The 16,813-nt window shown below is 41.2% G+C and overlaps 1 protein-coding gene across 6 annotated transcripts in view; it reads right to left on the minus strand.

Annotated features, from left to right (window-relative positions):
• Positions 1 to 9,151: 9,151 nt before the first annotated feature.
• The window catches only part of ARNT2 (aryl hydrocarbon receptor nuclear translocator 2), a 109,622-nt gene continuing 101,960 nt past the window's right edge, over positions 9,152 to 16,813 (minus strand). For all 6 annotated transcript variants that reach the window (XM_089539073.1, XM_089539070.1, XM_089539072.1 and 3 more), the window contains 2 exons: positions 15,494 to 15,630; positions 9,152 to 15,081 (listed from right to left, as the gene is read on the minus strand). In XM_089539073.1, the coding sequence (XP_089395199.1) occupies positions 14,983 to 15,081; positions 15,494 to 15,630 (236 nt within the window). In that variant the 3' untranslated portion in view covers positions 9,152 to 14,982. The remainder of the gene's footprint in view (positions 15,082 to 15,493; positions 15,631 to 16,813) is intronic.

Raw genomic sequence — 16,813 nt, forward strand, 5'->3', positions numbered from 1 at the left:
CATGCGGTTTCACATTATTGCGTGATAGACTACCACACGCAATTTCGGGCAATGGCAAGCTATTTTCGGGCAATAGGAAGTCAGTTTGAACGCAATTCGAATTCATGTAAATTCGCTGAACTAGCGAATTCATGCGAATGCATTCTGGCCCCATTTTCTTTTCATTCGAAATTAAGAGACATTCTTCCCATGTGATCAACTCCATTGTGTGATTATTATTGTTTTTAAGTAAGTGAGAAAGCATAATCACCGCATATCACCGTGATCCTGGAACGGTTTCTTTTCATTTCCAAACAGGAAAATATGGTGAGTGGGTGGGTGCCGCTGTGTCTTTTTTCCAGCTCTTTCTGGCTCATGTCTTCTTGTTCTGGCAGCTGCCCAAGCAGTATAGTACTTCTGGCTGGCTGGGATGCCAGCTGGCCGTGAGCATAACAAACGAGGCGCAAATCAAAATGTGAAACAAAGTCAGAATCAGTAGAGATGAAAACCAACACAGCAGAGATTAACTTCCAAGAAACTTGGAAAGGTCTGGTGGGGATGGAACGCTGCCTGATTTGGAGCTTTAACCTCAGCTTCAGTGCACTGATTAGACAGCATGTAGGCTGATTGCAATTGGAGCTGATTTATTTGCTAGGTAGCATGCAGCTGCTCTTCCAAATTAGAAAATAGCACTGTTTGGAAGGAGTTAGGCTAAGCTGGGAAGTATCACTGTTTGGCATGCACCGAAAAGTCAACAACAAGGGCAGGAATCCTGTGTCACTGGAGATTACTACATGTGGCCTATAAACCATGATTAGACCTGGAAAAAATGGCTTTGTATGAGATGATGATGATGATTATGATGATGATGATAGGTGAACTGGCTCGGCTCTGGTGCCACAACAAACTACAGATTCCAGAATTCCATAGCATTCAGCCATGGCAGTTAAAGTGGTATCAAACCAGATTATTTCTGCAGTGCGGATGCACCCAATGACAAATTAATTCTGGAGCTCTTTTACACATAAGGAAATGAATTGGTCGTAAAAACCAATGTTCCAGGTTTTGTCCCAGCCAAGTCATGCAGTGCACATAACTCTCCTCTCCTGGAGGAGAACAGCCAAGGAGCCCTGGACAAGCATTTGGGAGGCTATAATTGTTGCCTTCCAGCATCTGCTACCTGAGATTATCACCTGAGAATACCAAGGGTAGGACAGATTTGTTTTCTTTTTCCTATTTCTATCTCTTTTGCCCTCTGTGCAGAAATCATACTTATGATGTCCATGGAGGGATGGATGTGAAGCTGGAGGCTGTATATAGAGAGCCATCTCATAGCTAAGGCTGCTGCCACGCTGCAGAATTAAAGCAGTTTGACATTGCTTTAACTGTCGTGGCTCCATCCTGAGGAGTTTGTAGTTTGTTGTGACATCAAAGCTCTCTGACAGAGAAGGCTAAATATTTCCCAAAACTACAGATCCCAGCATTCGATAGCATTGAGACATGACAGTTAAAGTGGTGTCGAATTGCATTAATTCTGCAGTGTAGATGCAGCCTAAAACTGTTTCCGTTCCATTTAAAGCAAAGTTCTATGTTATTATAAGTTTATCTCCAGATTTGTGGATGCATTATTATCATCCCTTGCATTACACAGCGATGGATGTTTGGGTTTCTCTGTCCCTATAATGTGGCACAGAGTTGGGTTTTGCACTACGACTCTGGAGTCCAGGATTCGAATCACCATTTAGCAATGGAAACTCTTGGTTTCTCTCAGCCTCAGAGAAAGGCAGTGGCAAACCCCTTCTGGACAAATGCTACCAAGAAAACCCTAGGCTGGTTTTACCTAACTCCTTTTTGATTTAGCAAGAGGGGAAAAAATGGTAGTTATATTTTCCGCATCTTCAAGTAACAAAAACATTCTCTATTACCAGGATCCAAAACACCCTGCAGAAATAATCCAGTTTGAGACCGCTTTAACTGCCCTGGTTCAATGCTAGGGAATTCTGGAAACTGTAGTTTTGTGAGACCTTTAGCCTTTTTTTATCAGAGAGCTCTGGTGCCACAATAAACTACAATTCCCAGGATTCCCTAGCACTGAGTCAGGACAGTTAAAGCAGACTGAAACTGCATTATTTCTGTAGTGTGTTTTGAACCCAAGTGACATACATCCAGCAATAGAGAGTGGGCTGAATCTACATGTCCAAATGCAACCAATACCAGTCACTAGGCAATACTACCCCTACCTCAGGGGTAAAATTCCTATGGTTCCCAGTTTAATTCAGAAAATTAATTAATTACATACTGTTTTCCCTCCACAATTACACAATTTCCTCCACATAATTACATTCTGTTTTTCCTCCACAACGGCGTTCAGTTCTCCCATAATAACAGAAGGCCTTCTCCATAAAATCTGGACGTTTGAGAATTAATTTCTCTGCCAACCTTAAAACTCAAAAACTATTGGATCTATTCCTTGCAGTGAGCAAATGCAAAAATAATGTCCATGTTTATGGTCCAACCACCTCCTTCATATAGTATAAATATTTCAAAGTAAACTTCATTACTCTACTACTGTCGGTAAGATTTCTGCACCAAGGTTACCACCAGACCAAAATAACTGTGACCTGGACTTTATCTACTTCTGCAAATCCATTATACGCTCCCATTAAGTCAGCTACATGGTTTTATCGCATCTTTTCAGCTGATCTTAAATCTCGGGACTAGAAGCATAAAAGAAGCTATGCATCATTTTCACATATTTGCTATAAACTTAACTGTCTAACAAATAGGCAAATAACTGGCTGAGGTCTAAGATCATCACAAATCTATAATGGTATCTGATGCATTTTGGATAAATGTTGATTTTAAAGCCACGGTAATAGCTCTCTGATAAGTTACATCTGGCCAAAGTGCCATGAAGCTGCTTTGCACCTATTTCCTTGTCTGGTGTATTTGTCTTTCATCTCTCTTGATCCCTATTTTCATATATGCATGACCTAGTCTTCATATGCAGCTGAAAGTGTCAGGAACAAGATGGAGAGAGATGACACCAAATTAGGAGGAATGGCCCCAGAAGAGAGGATCAAAAATCAAAATGATCTTAATAGGTTAGAAAGCTAGGGCAAAACTAACAACATGAATTTCAACAGGGAAAAATGCAAGGTACTCCACTTACGGTGAAAAAATGAAATGCATAGATATAGTATGGGGAACAACTGGCTTAAAGCGACTGCATATGAAAGGGATCTAGGAGTCCTAGTAGACCACAATTTGAACATGAGACAACAGTGTGATGCTACAGCTAAGAAGCCAATGTGATTCTAGGCTGCATCAATAGAAGTACAGTGTCCAGATCAAGGGATGTAATAGTGCCACTCTGTTTTTCTCCTTCAATTGTAGTCATGATAGAGTAGCAAAGGACAGGTTAGCTCTTGTTACCTGAATTGTGGTGTTTGCCCTCCCCCTCTACTCTGTGGAACGGCCTTCAGATTGAAATGTGTGGTCAATGCTATTCACGTTAACGCATGCACACATCAAATTTTAAAAGGGTAAAACAAAGCCGTCCAGCACAGTGTATGTATGTTGACTGAGAAGTCCCCCTGTGGATAGTTAAGCTTTCACTGCAATGAAGGGTGACGGGAAATGGAGCATTTTGGAGTGGGAGGTTGGTTGCATCAACTGCTAGATGTTGCATCCTTTCAGTTTGAATCAATTTACTGAAATTAGTTTTACTGCAGCTCCCAAATCCAGTCCACTTATGAAGAAATTGCTAACCAAATCCCAAAGGTTCTTTAAGGGATTTCACTGCCCCAGTTCTCAGCAACCTTCTCTCTGCGGTGGATGTTGATGCCTTCAGCTGTTATTCTACTATTGGCAGTGGAAGCATTGATACGGACAGGAAATACAGGGGGTCTCTGGCGTAATTTGGAGGGTGTTGGCTTGCCCCCATTTATCCTGGAAACTGGATTTATGACTGGACACAAAACCACAGTTCACAAAGGAAGAGAAGAACTGACGCACAAATGTCCACGTGAAGGCTAGTCACCTAAACAAACAGTGCTTTAGGAAGAAGAGCCCCTTTGACGCCACAAAAGAAGGAAATTACTCATCCTTATTCTGCAGCTATAAGAAATTCAGGTTTCATTGATTTTTTAACGTTCACCAAGAGCATTTCCCAAGCAGACTAATAATCCTTAAAGTTAATTTGCTCTGTTTGAAGAAACATTAGATATAGAGATGGCATACACTTTAACTGCCCCAATTGGGTCCTAACTGTTGAACAACTTAAGAGCTGATTATAAAATGTCCCAGCTTCTCTCACTTTCCCCCTTTGTCCTCAGCTTACTTTAGTTGCTGCAAACTGAGTTCAAAGGCCAAAGGTTGTTTGCGCTCCATTAATTTAGCAAGGAAGAGAGGAGATGGAGTCATGCCCTTCCCAGTTGTCTCCGACTAAAGCAAACTGCTGCAGCCTCGCATGGCTTACTTGTTCTTCCTCATTATTAACTTTTGCCATCTTAACCATACTTGGGATGTTGCTTGGCCACACATACCCTGGGTTTCATCTATGAAATGTTTCAGGGTATGGTATGTGTAAGTATTTTGTATTCAGTACATGCAATATGGAGAGTCATTATGGTGTCATAGTTTGAATGTTGGACTCTTTGACTCTGGAACATCTGGAGAACAGGGTTCAAATATCCATTCATCCATGGAAACCCACTCCATGTCCTTGGACAAGTCACACTCTCTCAACCTCAGATGAAGGCAAACCTCCTCTGAATAATTTTGCCATGAAAAGACCCCATGATATGTTCATCACCATAACTTAGAAATGACTTGAAGGCACACAACAAACAACAACAAGCATGCAATCCAGTTTCTTCTTGAGTCCTCAAATTCCCAGTCTCCTGCTTTCTTTTCATCCCTTGGAGAAACCCTGTGGCAGGATTATACAAACACTCCGTAATGTTATCTATTAAGCGGTCGTGTTTTAGCAGACGATACAACTTGACACAATAAAAAGAACACATTTTCCTGGAAGAAATAGGGTTATGATGGAATAATTTTCTCCAACAATTTGGAAATTGAACCAGTTTTCCTTTTACAAACTTCAGTCGGCCACCCAAGTTTGAACACCTGATTGTGTGGGAAAGCAGAAAGCAAGAGAAAATGTGTGGTTTGCAGACCAATGCACTTTTAATCAGTTAAAAACAACACTGCACAGCTATTTCATTTGAAAAAGCGCACTGACTTGGGAGGGAATTTCTGGAAATTGCCTCCTGCCTCAAGGAAAAGGACAGACTAGAGCAATATTAAAGAAAGATGAACATAATTGCTTGGCAGGAGACGAATGAACAGAAGTTCCACTTTACAGTGCGTTTTGTCTGTGGACATTTCTCAGGCTTAAAAGGCATTCATTTTGGGGATTTTTTTTTTTAATTCTGAATGATATGAACTCTGCTTTACTCTTTTCTTCCAGTTATCACACTAGTCTCTACTTATAAAGAGGGGAAAAACTCAGCCTTCCCAAGGTGTGAAAGTGCCTGTTCAAAATCAACTGATTTAAAGTGATAAAGAGATATAAAGAATCCTGTGGCATCTTGGAGATGGAGAGAAAGAAATTTCTAGCAGTTTTATTGTGGAACACTTGTTTCCTTTGCCTTCTTACTTTGATTCCCTGCTTGGCCATGGAAACCCACTGAGTGACCTCAGGTGAATCACACACTCTCAGCCCCAGAAAATCCCATGATAGGTTTGCCTTAGGTTGCCATAAGTCAGAAACAACTTGAAGACATACAGCAGCAGCAGCTTCCTTTGAGGTGCAGAGCCAAGGTTCCTCATTCGTTTTTGTCCAGTGTATTCTTATTAGTTAACGGGGCGAGCATTCAAATGCACAACCCCTTTCCTCTTGTACTCTGGAGTGGGGGTCTAAGTCCAAAAAAATGTCTTACCTCTTGAGCTTCTCCCCATGTGTAAACTCACCTTCTGAAACTGGAGTGACCCCACAGCTCTCCTGCCAGGCAGATATTTGCTTTGGTTTAATATACTTGGGGCTGGGCCAATTTGATGTCAGCGCAACCGGGCTTGTTCTCAGCATCACCCATCTCTTTCTATTTACACACCTGCCAACTTGGAGCATCTGCATTCTCCTCTACTTTGTGTTCTTAGTGAGTCAGCATTGTTCACACTCTTGCACCGTTGATCTGGACTCCAGGCTTGTTGCTCATACACTATGATCTCGCATGAGAAAAGCATATTGGCGATTGTCCCATGCTGATAAATGAACAGATGACAGATGAACATGGGGATATATGTCTTACCCATCAAGGATTATTGGAGCAGTTTCTGTTTTAGCAGTCCCAACTTGTTTGAATCCACGAATGGTGGTGAACTTTAACTGTGGTTTGTTTGAAAGAAGATCACTTCAACACATGGCTTTGGCACTTTGGCTTCTTAGGAAGATTCTAGGTTTGGTTAGCTCTTAGATCCATTTATATGTCCTTTTGGCAGTCTCTGGTATCTCCTCCACCATCACATCTCAAATGAACTGGTTCTCTTCTTGCATTCTTCACTATGCCACCTTCACACACAGGAGCTTAATGGGGACAGAGACCTAGACATCATCAAACCTGAATGAGTTCCATACTATTATTTACTTTTACAATTTGATAATTTATTGTGATGTCTGTTGATTGATGGTGTTTGTTGATTGTTGTGATGTTTGATCAGTTGATCATAATAAATCTATATATATGCCACCTTCACACACAGGAGCTTAATGGGGACAGAGACCCAGACATCATCAAACCTGAATGAGTTCCATACTTCTAAACCCATTTTCCAGCATATTATTAAAACTGGCCTTGTTTGTCACAGAAGAGTATTCTAAAAGCTAGGATATTGTCTCAGATTCATTGCTGAATCTGAAGGTCAGGACACTTTTAGCCTCAAATACAAAAACATTCTTACATTTTGTTTCCTTTTCTCTTTTATCCCTCTTCAGTTCACCAGTCTGGAACTTTACTTCCCTGTGGGTATTTGGCATGGACAAGGAAAAAAGGAAGATAAAAGAGAGAGAGAAATGATTTCTTTTCTTTTTTTTTGGGGGGGGGGGGGAGGGTTTGATGTCAAGGATCTGGTATCTTTTCTTTCCAAAAAACAATGATATATTTACACAGCTGCTGGGCTACTGTTAAAATGCTTTCCCATGAAGCATTGTAAGTGGTCTGGAAGCTGCCATGGATGAAGAGAGGAAGCCACACCAGATCAGCGTTGGCATCAGAAGACATCTTTGGGAATATGCCAGGGCCCCAGGGCCTAGCTACAGTCAGTTGCCCTGTTCCTTGTTGTGTGTCTTCAAGTCATTTCTTACTCATGGCAATCTTAAGCTAAACCTATCATAGGAATTTCTGGGCAAGATTTGTTCAGATTGAGTTTGCCATTGTCTTCCTCTAAGGCTATGACAGTGGGACTTGCAGATGGTCACCCAGTGGGTTTATATGGCCGAACGGGAATGTGAACCCTGGTCTCCCAAGTGTGAAGTCCAGCGCTCAAACCACTGTGCCACACTGGCTCTCATAATAATAATGGGAAGTCCTTGCTCTGCACTTCGCATTATTATTTTTCCAAAGCAATAGAATCGCTGGGACCAACCAGTTAATTTTCTACAATCCCCAGACTGTTGGGGGGGGGGGCATTGTGAGACATCAAAATGGCTCCCAGACACTCCGCCACAGAATGATGAGGAACAATTGAGGGAGGTGGGTATGTTTAGTTTGGAGAAGACTGAGAGGTGACATGAGTTGGCTGTCTTTAAATATCTGAAGGGTTGTCATGCAGAAAATGGGACTGAGCTTGGCTTTGGCTGTTCCACAGGCTAGAACACCAACCAATGGATTCATATTACAAGAAAGGAGATTCCACCAAAACATGAGGGAACAACTTTTTAAATGTAAGAGCTGTTCAACAGTGGAACAGACTGCCTCAGAGGGCAGTGAACTGAGTGGCCACAGGCCTCTCGGCCATGCAAAGGCTCACCTAGCTACTCTGGAGCTATGTTGGAGTGGGCCTCATGTGTTGGGAGGAGTGAGCAGGTACAAGAGGGTGTTTGTAAGATTCAGTGGTGTTCAACTGCCTAGTACTGTGTGGGAGTGTATGCAGGCCTTTTGGAGGGGGAGTGAGTTGTAGGGAGTTCTTAAAAAGTGAAAGCTAAGTTGTAGCCTCAGATCTGGCAATGAACTTGCTACTGTGCTGAACCTAATTTTCAATAAATTATTTCTGGATTCATCCATGAAAGCTGTTCTAGGTAGAGACAGGGCATCACACTCTCCATCCTTCAAGGTCTTTAAACAGAGGTTGACTGGGCATCTTTCAGGAGTGCTTTAGTTGTGTATGATAGTTCCTGCATGACAATTGGTTGCACTGGATGGCCCTTAGAGTCTCTTACAACTGTTTAAGATACTGTGATTTCCAACATAAGGACTTTTTTGGATCACTGGTGAAATCTTATTACACACGCACACTCCTTCTTTCCTAATAGATTCATTTAAATAAACATTTGCATGAATATAACTTTCTTTTCAGCGCACATGAGTCTGTTGCACCTCACAGTTTCTGACATATCAGAGTCCTGTTCAGAGCTCTCTTTAAGTGAAGTGTTTGGTGTTTATGTGAAGCTGGGCATTCAAAGTGCCCCGCTAACAATGTAGACTCAGGCCTCCTTCCTTGTAGGAGGTGTGCTGAATCTCATCACTGGCCAGCTTTGGAAATGTAGAAAATTATACTAATTTCTAGACCTGCAGGTCATTTTACCATTGCTTCGTAAATCAATTTTGAGAACTAACAGATAAATACTGCATGCACAGAAACAACTGTTCTTGTTCTTCTTGTGTGCCTTCAAGTCATTTACGACTTATGGCGACCCTAAGGTGAATGGGGTTTTCTTGGCAAGATTTGTTCAGAGGCTTCCCCTGAGGCTGAGAGCATGTGGCTTGCCCAAGGTCAACCAGTGGGTTTCATAGCTGAGCTGGGAATCAACCATATGTTACTGGGAGAGAAATCTCACCAAAACGAGAGTGAATAAAACCAAAGATCAAAATATCCCGTGTTTTTATACCAGAGTAAACGTTAGCCTTGTGTTGGACATTATTAATAACAATTTGTGATGGTTTATTATTTTAATGACATTTTAAAAGGCAAGTTATTAATTATACAGACACACAAAACTGGTTTTGCTATACAGAACACTTAGAGAAGTACAAAATACACTTTTATCCACAGCACAGTTCCACATTGACATGAAGGAGTTCCAACAGATAGGAATGCAAACAATAAAACAACTTAAAAATTAGCTTTATTTTCAGGAGGGGGGAAAGGTAAGACATGTAACAAAAAGCCAAGGCTGAGGTCTTTCATGTTTCAATGGGAGAAAGCTAACCACACGATTCCCACTGAAAACAACAGAGATAAATCCTTCAGAGTTAAGCTTATGATTTAAGAGGGAGGTAAGGGTGCAAATGTTTGGATTAGAAAAGTACAACTCTCTTCCTCATTTAGAAAGGGCTAGGGACCTATCCTAGGGTAGAACCTGGCCAGCAGTGGAAGGAGCATGAAGAATTGGACTGATCAAATGCAGCTGGGATAGAAACCAATAGCCCAGTGGAGCCAAGATGAAACTGGGCAGCCTGGGATGGTAGCTAGGAATGAATAAGGGAGGCCATGGAAGAGTCAGCCAGAATCTTGCATTTACTAGAACTGGTTACCTGGCAGAACATGAACAGTCGAGTAAATGTGGCTATTTGAAGCACTTATGCAGCTCACCTTTTCCATGTTCTAAGCAGCATATAATCATTTAATGCATTACAAATGAAGGAACAATTATTACAGAAAACAACTCCTACCTACTAATCCCCCCCCCCCCCCACAAATTTAGGGATCACTGTGATAAAAGCCCTGCCTTTCATAGTTTTAACCCCTGGCAACAAGAGGGATAATCTGATGACTACAACTGGCACATAGTTTGAAATACTGACCGACTGGTAACTCTAATGGGATACCTTCAAAACTTTCTACACTATCTCCCTGTTGAAATCGGTGGTCCTTCAAATAATTATTGATTTGGCTAGACTGGGTTCAGCAGTATTAAAAATGCTTAATGTTGGTTAGATCACACCTGGACATGACATAAGCAAATTGGCCTTCAATTTGTTACCCTCTCCACAGACTGACAATTTAAGATATATATTTCTCCCATAATCTTAGCAGAATGTCCCTGTTTTACCCTTCCCTAATCTACCCATATTTAGCAATACTGCCTCAGCTAAAACAACTAAACCCCAATTCTTCAGTAAAGCCACAAAATCACACTGGCCTCCTCTATAACCATTCATTCATTTGCTATCTTGTGAGGCAACAAATCAGGTAATATGACATCAATAAGGCATTGAGGATTGCACAGCAGCCTATCTTTGGAGGAGGAGGTGAAGGGAGTACAGTGTGTACAAAATACATCTTAGAACAGTCAGATCAGTACAACATTCTTCTTAACATTACATTGTACCAGAAATCAAAAATCAGGACTTTTCAAAATGTAGATGCTGCTTTTACAATTCCATACTATTCCAGTCTTGAGCAAGGAATGGCAACTAAAACTAGATACAGACCATGACGACAGAAACAGGAGGTGGGACTACTTAACTGGGCACCCCTGGTGAAACTGGCATCCCTGCATCAGTGTTGTCTCTTCTTGCCCATAATGTGTAGGAATAGTTTATCCCTTGATCCATGTTGTTTCTCTACCAATCACAGACTGCTTCTGGCTGGGATAGGCTTTTAGGGTAAGTGAGTATTAGTTAGAGGGGAGTAAGGGGAATTTAACTCAGTTCTGGCACCCCCCCCCTTTGGCTGAAGAGTAGGGTATAAATAAATAAATATTATTATTATGATTAGTCACTGAAACAGACTAGTCTCTAAAATTACATAAGAACGTGTCTCCCCCTGGAAGTTGACATGAGATTGGTCTAAAGCTGGCACCACAAAGTTGTTTGCGTATTTCTTGCCTGGCTTATTTAAAAACAGAGGCTGGAATTCAGTTGGGGACTTACATTTTTGTAAATGGATTTACGTCTGCAGGAGAAACAGAGCAGTTTTACAACATCCATATTCAGCAAGGAGCTGCTGTGACATTACTATGTAAGGGAGTCAGTGAAGTAACCATTGCTCATTAGGACCACTGAGCATTGGGACTGATGCACATTGGGACAAATGTACAACAGGACTGATGCACAGCTTCTAGGAGGAGACTCGTTTTCATGTTTTAGAGACTAGCCTGTTTCAGTGTCTAGTTAAAAAGGCAGTGTGGCCTGTGGACTGCATGCGACCCCCCAGGACCATTTTTATTTGTAAACTAGTTAAGTCCCACGATGCCCTCCAGGGGACATGGGGGCATTTTCACCAAACTTTTGCCCCTGGGGCCACTTTATGTCCAAGAGAGGCCTTTCTAAAAAACCCTCAACTCATTTGTTGTTGTTAAGGACTCACTTGGCACTAAAATGGCCTGGGGTGGCCTAAAATACATGACAAAAATGCCTCCATGTCCACTAGAGGCCAGGTTATACTTCTTTTTATTTTTGTGCATTGGAGGGGGATGCAGTAGGAGACAATGTGATTTATTTATTTATTATTTATTTAATTTCTATCCTGCCTCTTTCCCCAAAGGGACCCAAGGTGGCTCACAAATAAAAATTCTAAGACTTCAAAGTCTCCTGGGGGACTAATGTGCCCTTGGCCGACTTCCATAGTTACCCATCCCTGTGCTAGAGGGTCTATGTCCAATCTTTATAGAAGGGATAGGTTAAGGTTATATAATTTTACATTCAAACTGGTCCAAAATGACCATTAAAAACTGGCTTTTGAAGCAGGGAAAAACACACACACATTATGTTGGGTGCAGGAAGCAAGGATGGAATTTCAGTAAGGCTGAGGGTACTTCACACAGGAATATATACATGCTCCTTCCAAGGTAGTAAGCATGCCATGTCTCACAGTATACTGGCCAAATAGTGAGCCCTGCTATTAATGTTACATCCCACAAATGATGTCTTTCCCCTTGTGTTCATCATTCTCCCCAATAAGAAGTCTTTTTCAGTGAAGCAAAGAGTCTTATTGATAAAATTCAGCAAATGACAGCTTAACCAAGTAGAGACTGCAGTGTAGGTTGAGCTTTCCACATATGTTACAGTATGGCCACCTTATCGGTCTTCTGGGCATGTAGTCCACATGCTTGTGTCTTACTGCATGGCAGGGGGTTGCACTGGATGGCCTTTGTGGTCTCTTCCAGCTCTATGATGCTATACCCAGACCTCTCAGGGTTGTTGATATATGTCAATCTCAGGCTTTGCACCAGGGCTCTCACAAAATAAATCACCCTTTTACAGTGGGGTCTCACCACCTGTGGGCTTGCCATCCACGGATCTGAGCATCCGTGGAAGGCAAGCCTTGTTGTTCTCAATGGTGGCACATGCACGCAGCTGCATTAGTGGCCACGCGCATATTGCACCATTATTGGGGACAATGGGACTTGAGGTCCCGCATTATTTCTTATCTGTGGAGGGGTTCGCGGATACAAAGGGCTGACTGTACTTGTTTTGGGGGGTTGCAGCCCACAGTTCATTACATTATATATATCCTGGCAGCTCTGAGTAATTTGTTTGTGTGGTGGGCCTTATCTATTATTTTAACTGAAGTCAGAAGTGAGGAGCATGCAATCTTTCAGTTGTTGTTGGGCTGCATTTCCCAGCATTCCTCATTGTTGGTTTTGCTGTCTAGGACTACTGGGAGTTTCAGATGAACAACATCTGGAGGAGGCTCATGTTAAAAACAAGGCTCCTATACCACAAGATCATGTTTTTCCCCTCCACAGTTTAATGGCATATACCAGTAGGATTGCAATGCAAGGATGGAGCAAGACATAAGATGATTCAGGAAGAGTGTCAGTAGAAACACTTCCTGGAAGACTGGCTCAGTGCAATGCTTAGCCAGTCCTCCCAGAAAAGATGTTGTCACATTTTTGGCACCCTCACTTTGCTGTCCTGAGGAGCAAAAAAGGAGGATCTGTGGTGCGTGACATTCATTTAGAAAGGTGGGAAAAATTAGATTAAACCTGCCTCCGTGGCCACCTCATATATATAAGGGAAGTGAACAAGATGTAAGAGATTTTTACTAAGTGGCAACACTTCTCACCTGTGCAAAATAGTGAGTATTCCTTTAAAAAGAATGTCAAGACATTGTTATGTTCATTTTTAACAGGAATGGCACCATGGCATCATCAGCACCAAAAGTAACTACTTGCAAATAAAAAAATTAACAGTAACTAGTTATGCCTATGATTTTCAAGTTCAGCTTTCAAACTCCCAAGTCATCTCACAATGCATCATATTATATGCTAATTTGGAAAGAATGATCCAGTCAAAAGAGATTACTATCCCAGGTAAAGTCAATCTCTTATTCAACTGGCCCTACAGGGAGACCTGCAAAATTTTAACTGAGTTGTTAAAGACTGTCCATGGCTTCCGCTTATAAAGAAAAGGAAGCCATTTTAAAAGTTGTACGAGAGCTATCCTGCTTATCTTTGCCATTTTTCTGAACAGGAAACTGTGCTGATTTCAAAGCGTAACTGCTTAGTAACTTTGAAGATGTTAGTTCTGGATCCCTATCCAGATGGTCTGTAATCTACTTGGAGTAAATAAGAGGAACGTGAGCAGCAGTCTGAAGAAAAGAGCCTTTATATAGGGAAGACACCCCTTTTTGGAAGGTTCTCCACATGTAGAAAGATTCTTCTCCTTTTATTTAGAGCAGATTACCAAACTAAAGGTAGTACTGATAATTGTGACTTCTAGACAATCATGATAGGATCAGGTCATGTGGCAAAGTCCCATTTTAGACCACTGAGATTTCTGTCTGGAAGACAGAACTTCCTCAAATAAAGAAGGTGGCGATTCTTTGCTTGAGGATGTAATCTCTTGTGATCCAAATTGGCCATTTGTGCTAATGTTACTGTTGAATTTATTTTTACACAGAAGCAAATCTCCATGATAAGTGAAATGCAAATGAACATTCATTTGAAACATGTCATAATGCAATCTGAGACCTGGTTACTGCACATGACTAAGGGAAGTCATACAACTTCTGCTGTACATGGTCAATATAATTAAATATTGAACTGAGCATGTAAATAGTATGTCTCCAGCCACTGTTTGTGTTATTTTTCTTAAAGCCAGTACTGCCTCACATCAGATTTTCCAGGAATAGCACCATGGCTTCATCAGCACTGAGACAGACAACTTTCCCAGCTCTGTTAGCTGGGTTTGTTTCCAGTGGAAATGCCAAAGGAACTGAATGCAAGACTTCATGCATGCAAATCATTAGCTCTAGTCATTGAACTCAGCGCCTTCCCCGGTAAAGCAGACTACAGGAACTGAACTTGATTCCCTTTTAGTCCATTCTAACCAAAAGCACTATGCTCAACCCTCTGAGCTATCCTTGCTCTAAGTTCTGATGAAATCTAAAGAGTGTATTTTCAAGTAGTGTGCAAAAAACCCTGGAGTGCTTGTTATTTCATTATCTATTTACAACAAACAGCTTTCTCTAAAAGGGAAAGTAAGAAGTGGTTCACATTCAAATGTTAAGAGCTTAGAGAAAGTTCACAATCAAAGTGCCTTCCCCTCTACCCACCCCACCCCAAACCCCAATCTCTACTGTAAATGGGAATGAGATACAAAATGAATCCTTACATGAACCCCAACCAGGTAGTATTAATTATTTCATTAGAACTTGCATGGTCAGCATTTGGAAGGACAGCAAGTTATTCTCTAAAAGATGAGAATGCATACGTCTTGTTTAATACTTCTATGATAAGTTAACACAGAGAAAACAGAGCCAAACCTACACCAGTGTGGGTTCTCCTCACTCCCCAGAACATTCTTTTAGAGGTTATCTAGCGAGATAAATTTATTCAGAAAATGGAGGAAACATGCCCAGATCAGCAAAATCTTCAATGTTGTAATTGCCAGTCCCCTGCGTTGGATCGCCTGGAATAGGTAACATATCCTGGAAGATAAAAACAAACAGAAGGATATGTAATTTTCCTTGTTTTTCTGTCTTAGGCAAAGCTGCCTTTGCCATTTTTCCTGTAAAACAAAACTACGTTTCTTGCATAGATGTACAGCAACTAAAAGCAAAACAGTAGAACAAACTGGAAATGAAAGCTTACAGTACAAGAAAACAGGAAAACTTACTTCGTACCAAATATCCTAATAGGTGCCAACACTGGGCAGACAGATGCTTACCAGTATTTGATATATGCCATGGGTCCCTAAAGTTAATTTTTGGATCATGGTTCTCAGAACTCCATGGTGGCTATAGGAGTTTTAGGGAGTTCAGGGAATTTTAAATAAAAAATAAATAAAATTTTCCTAAAAGATTGGGAAGCATGAACTATTGTAATGGTGCTTGGACTCACCTGGAATACTTCTGTCTGGCTTGTTTGCTGATGTGGGTGCTGCTCATTGTTCTGCTGGTTATGATGCTGGCTTTGCCACTGGGACCACACCTCTGAAGGCCTCCCTTGAAACTGTCCACTGCTTTGGCTACTCTCAGCTGGAAGAATAAAAGCTCCAAAGTTAAAAGAGTATCATTTTTTATTTCTTTTAAACCCCTTCCCTCATTGCATTATTATTCCAAATAAACTATTCATTCCTGCCTCTACTGAGTTGAAAGAGACCTTAAGGGCCATCAAGTCCATAACTTGTTCAAGTCATTTTGTTGGCTGAAGCCGACAAAAGGGCTTCCCCACCACAGTAAATCTGTCTTTGTGGCTGAATCTGCCACACTTGAGGCACCAAATTAGTTGAAAGTTTGTTTAATTCATGGCTGCCTGGAAGGTTGTGTGGCATAGTAGCTGTGGCCTCCAACAAAGAAGAACACTGAACAGTTCCTAAGGAACACCTGGGAGATGGACTTTGCTGCACAGCATCTGCAACCTGAGGCTGTAATCATCTGAATATTACTTTACCAATTTACAAAATATTTGATAAATATCTTGCCAAATCAAATTTATTTGAGCACTGGCTCAAATAACAAGGCTCAGTTTAAAATATTCTGAAAGCACAACAGAACTGCAATAAAACAATAAAAAGACACATAGATGAACCCTGGGTGATTCACAAGGCTAAGGCATTGTACCTCACTGTGAGGTCACGCCTGGTGAGGGATATGAACACAAGTCTTAGCATGCCTTTTCAGTCACCTCTCATAGCAATGCTTCATACAATGAGTTTTTTTAAAAATTATATATAAATTACATTTTCTTTGTTTCTTTGGAATTCTTAAATTTAAATGCTGCTTTAAGCACTGAAAAAACCACTGAAAGAGGACCTAAATATTATAAACAGCTAAATACAACTGAAATACGATACTCCAGTTAGTCTGAAATTAAAGACAGGGTGTAGACTATATAGATTTTTTTAAACATGGAATAAGTAGGAGCAACCTTAGTCCTATATTTCTGTGTAGAGGCTCAATAGATCATAGTAACAATAACAATACAATAACAATACAGCCTTTAAATGAGAGCCAGCGTGGCATAGCGCTTTGAGTGCTGGACTGTGATTCTGGAGACCAGGCTTTGATTCCCTTGCTTGGCCATGAGACCCACTGGGTGACTCTGGGCAAGTCACATGCTCTCAGCCTCAGGCGAAGTCAATGGCAATCTGCTCTGAACAAATCTTACCAAGAAAACGCCATGATAGATTCGCTTTAGGGATGTCATAAGTTGGAAACG

This window comes from Sceloporus occidentalis, unplaced genomic scaffold, assembly GCF_023333645.1.
Source record: "Sceloporus occidentalis isolate IW3139 unplaced genomic scaffold, rSceOcc1.0.p SCAF_9, whole genome shotgun sequence".
In the NCBI taxonomy this organism is placed as follows: domain Eukaryota; kingdom Metazoa; phylum Chordata; class Lepidosauria; order Squamata; family Phrynosomatidae; genus Sceloporus; species Sceloporus occidentalis.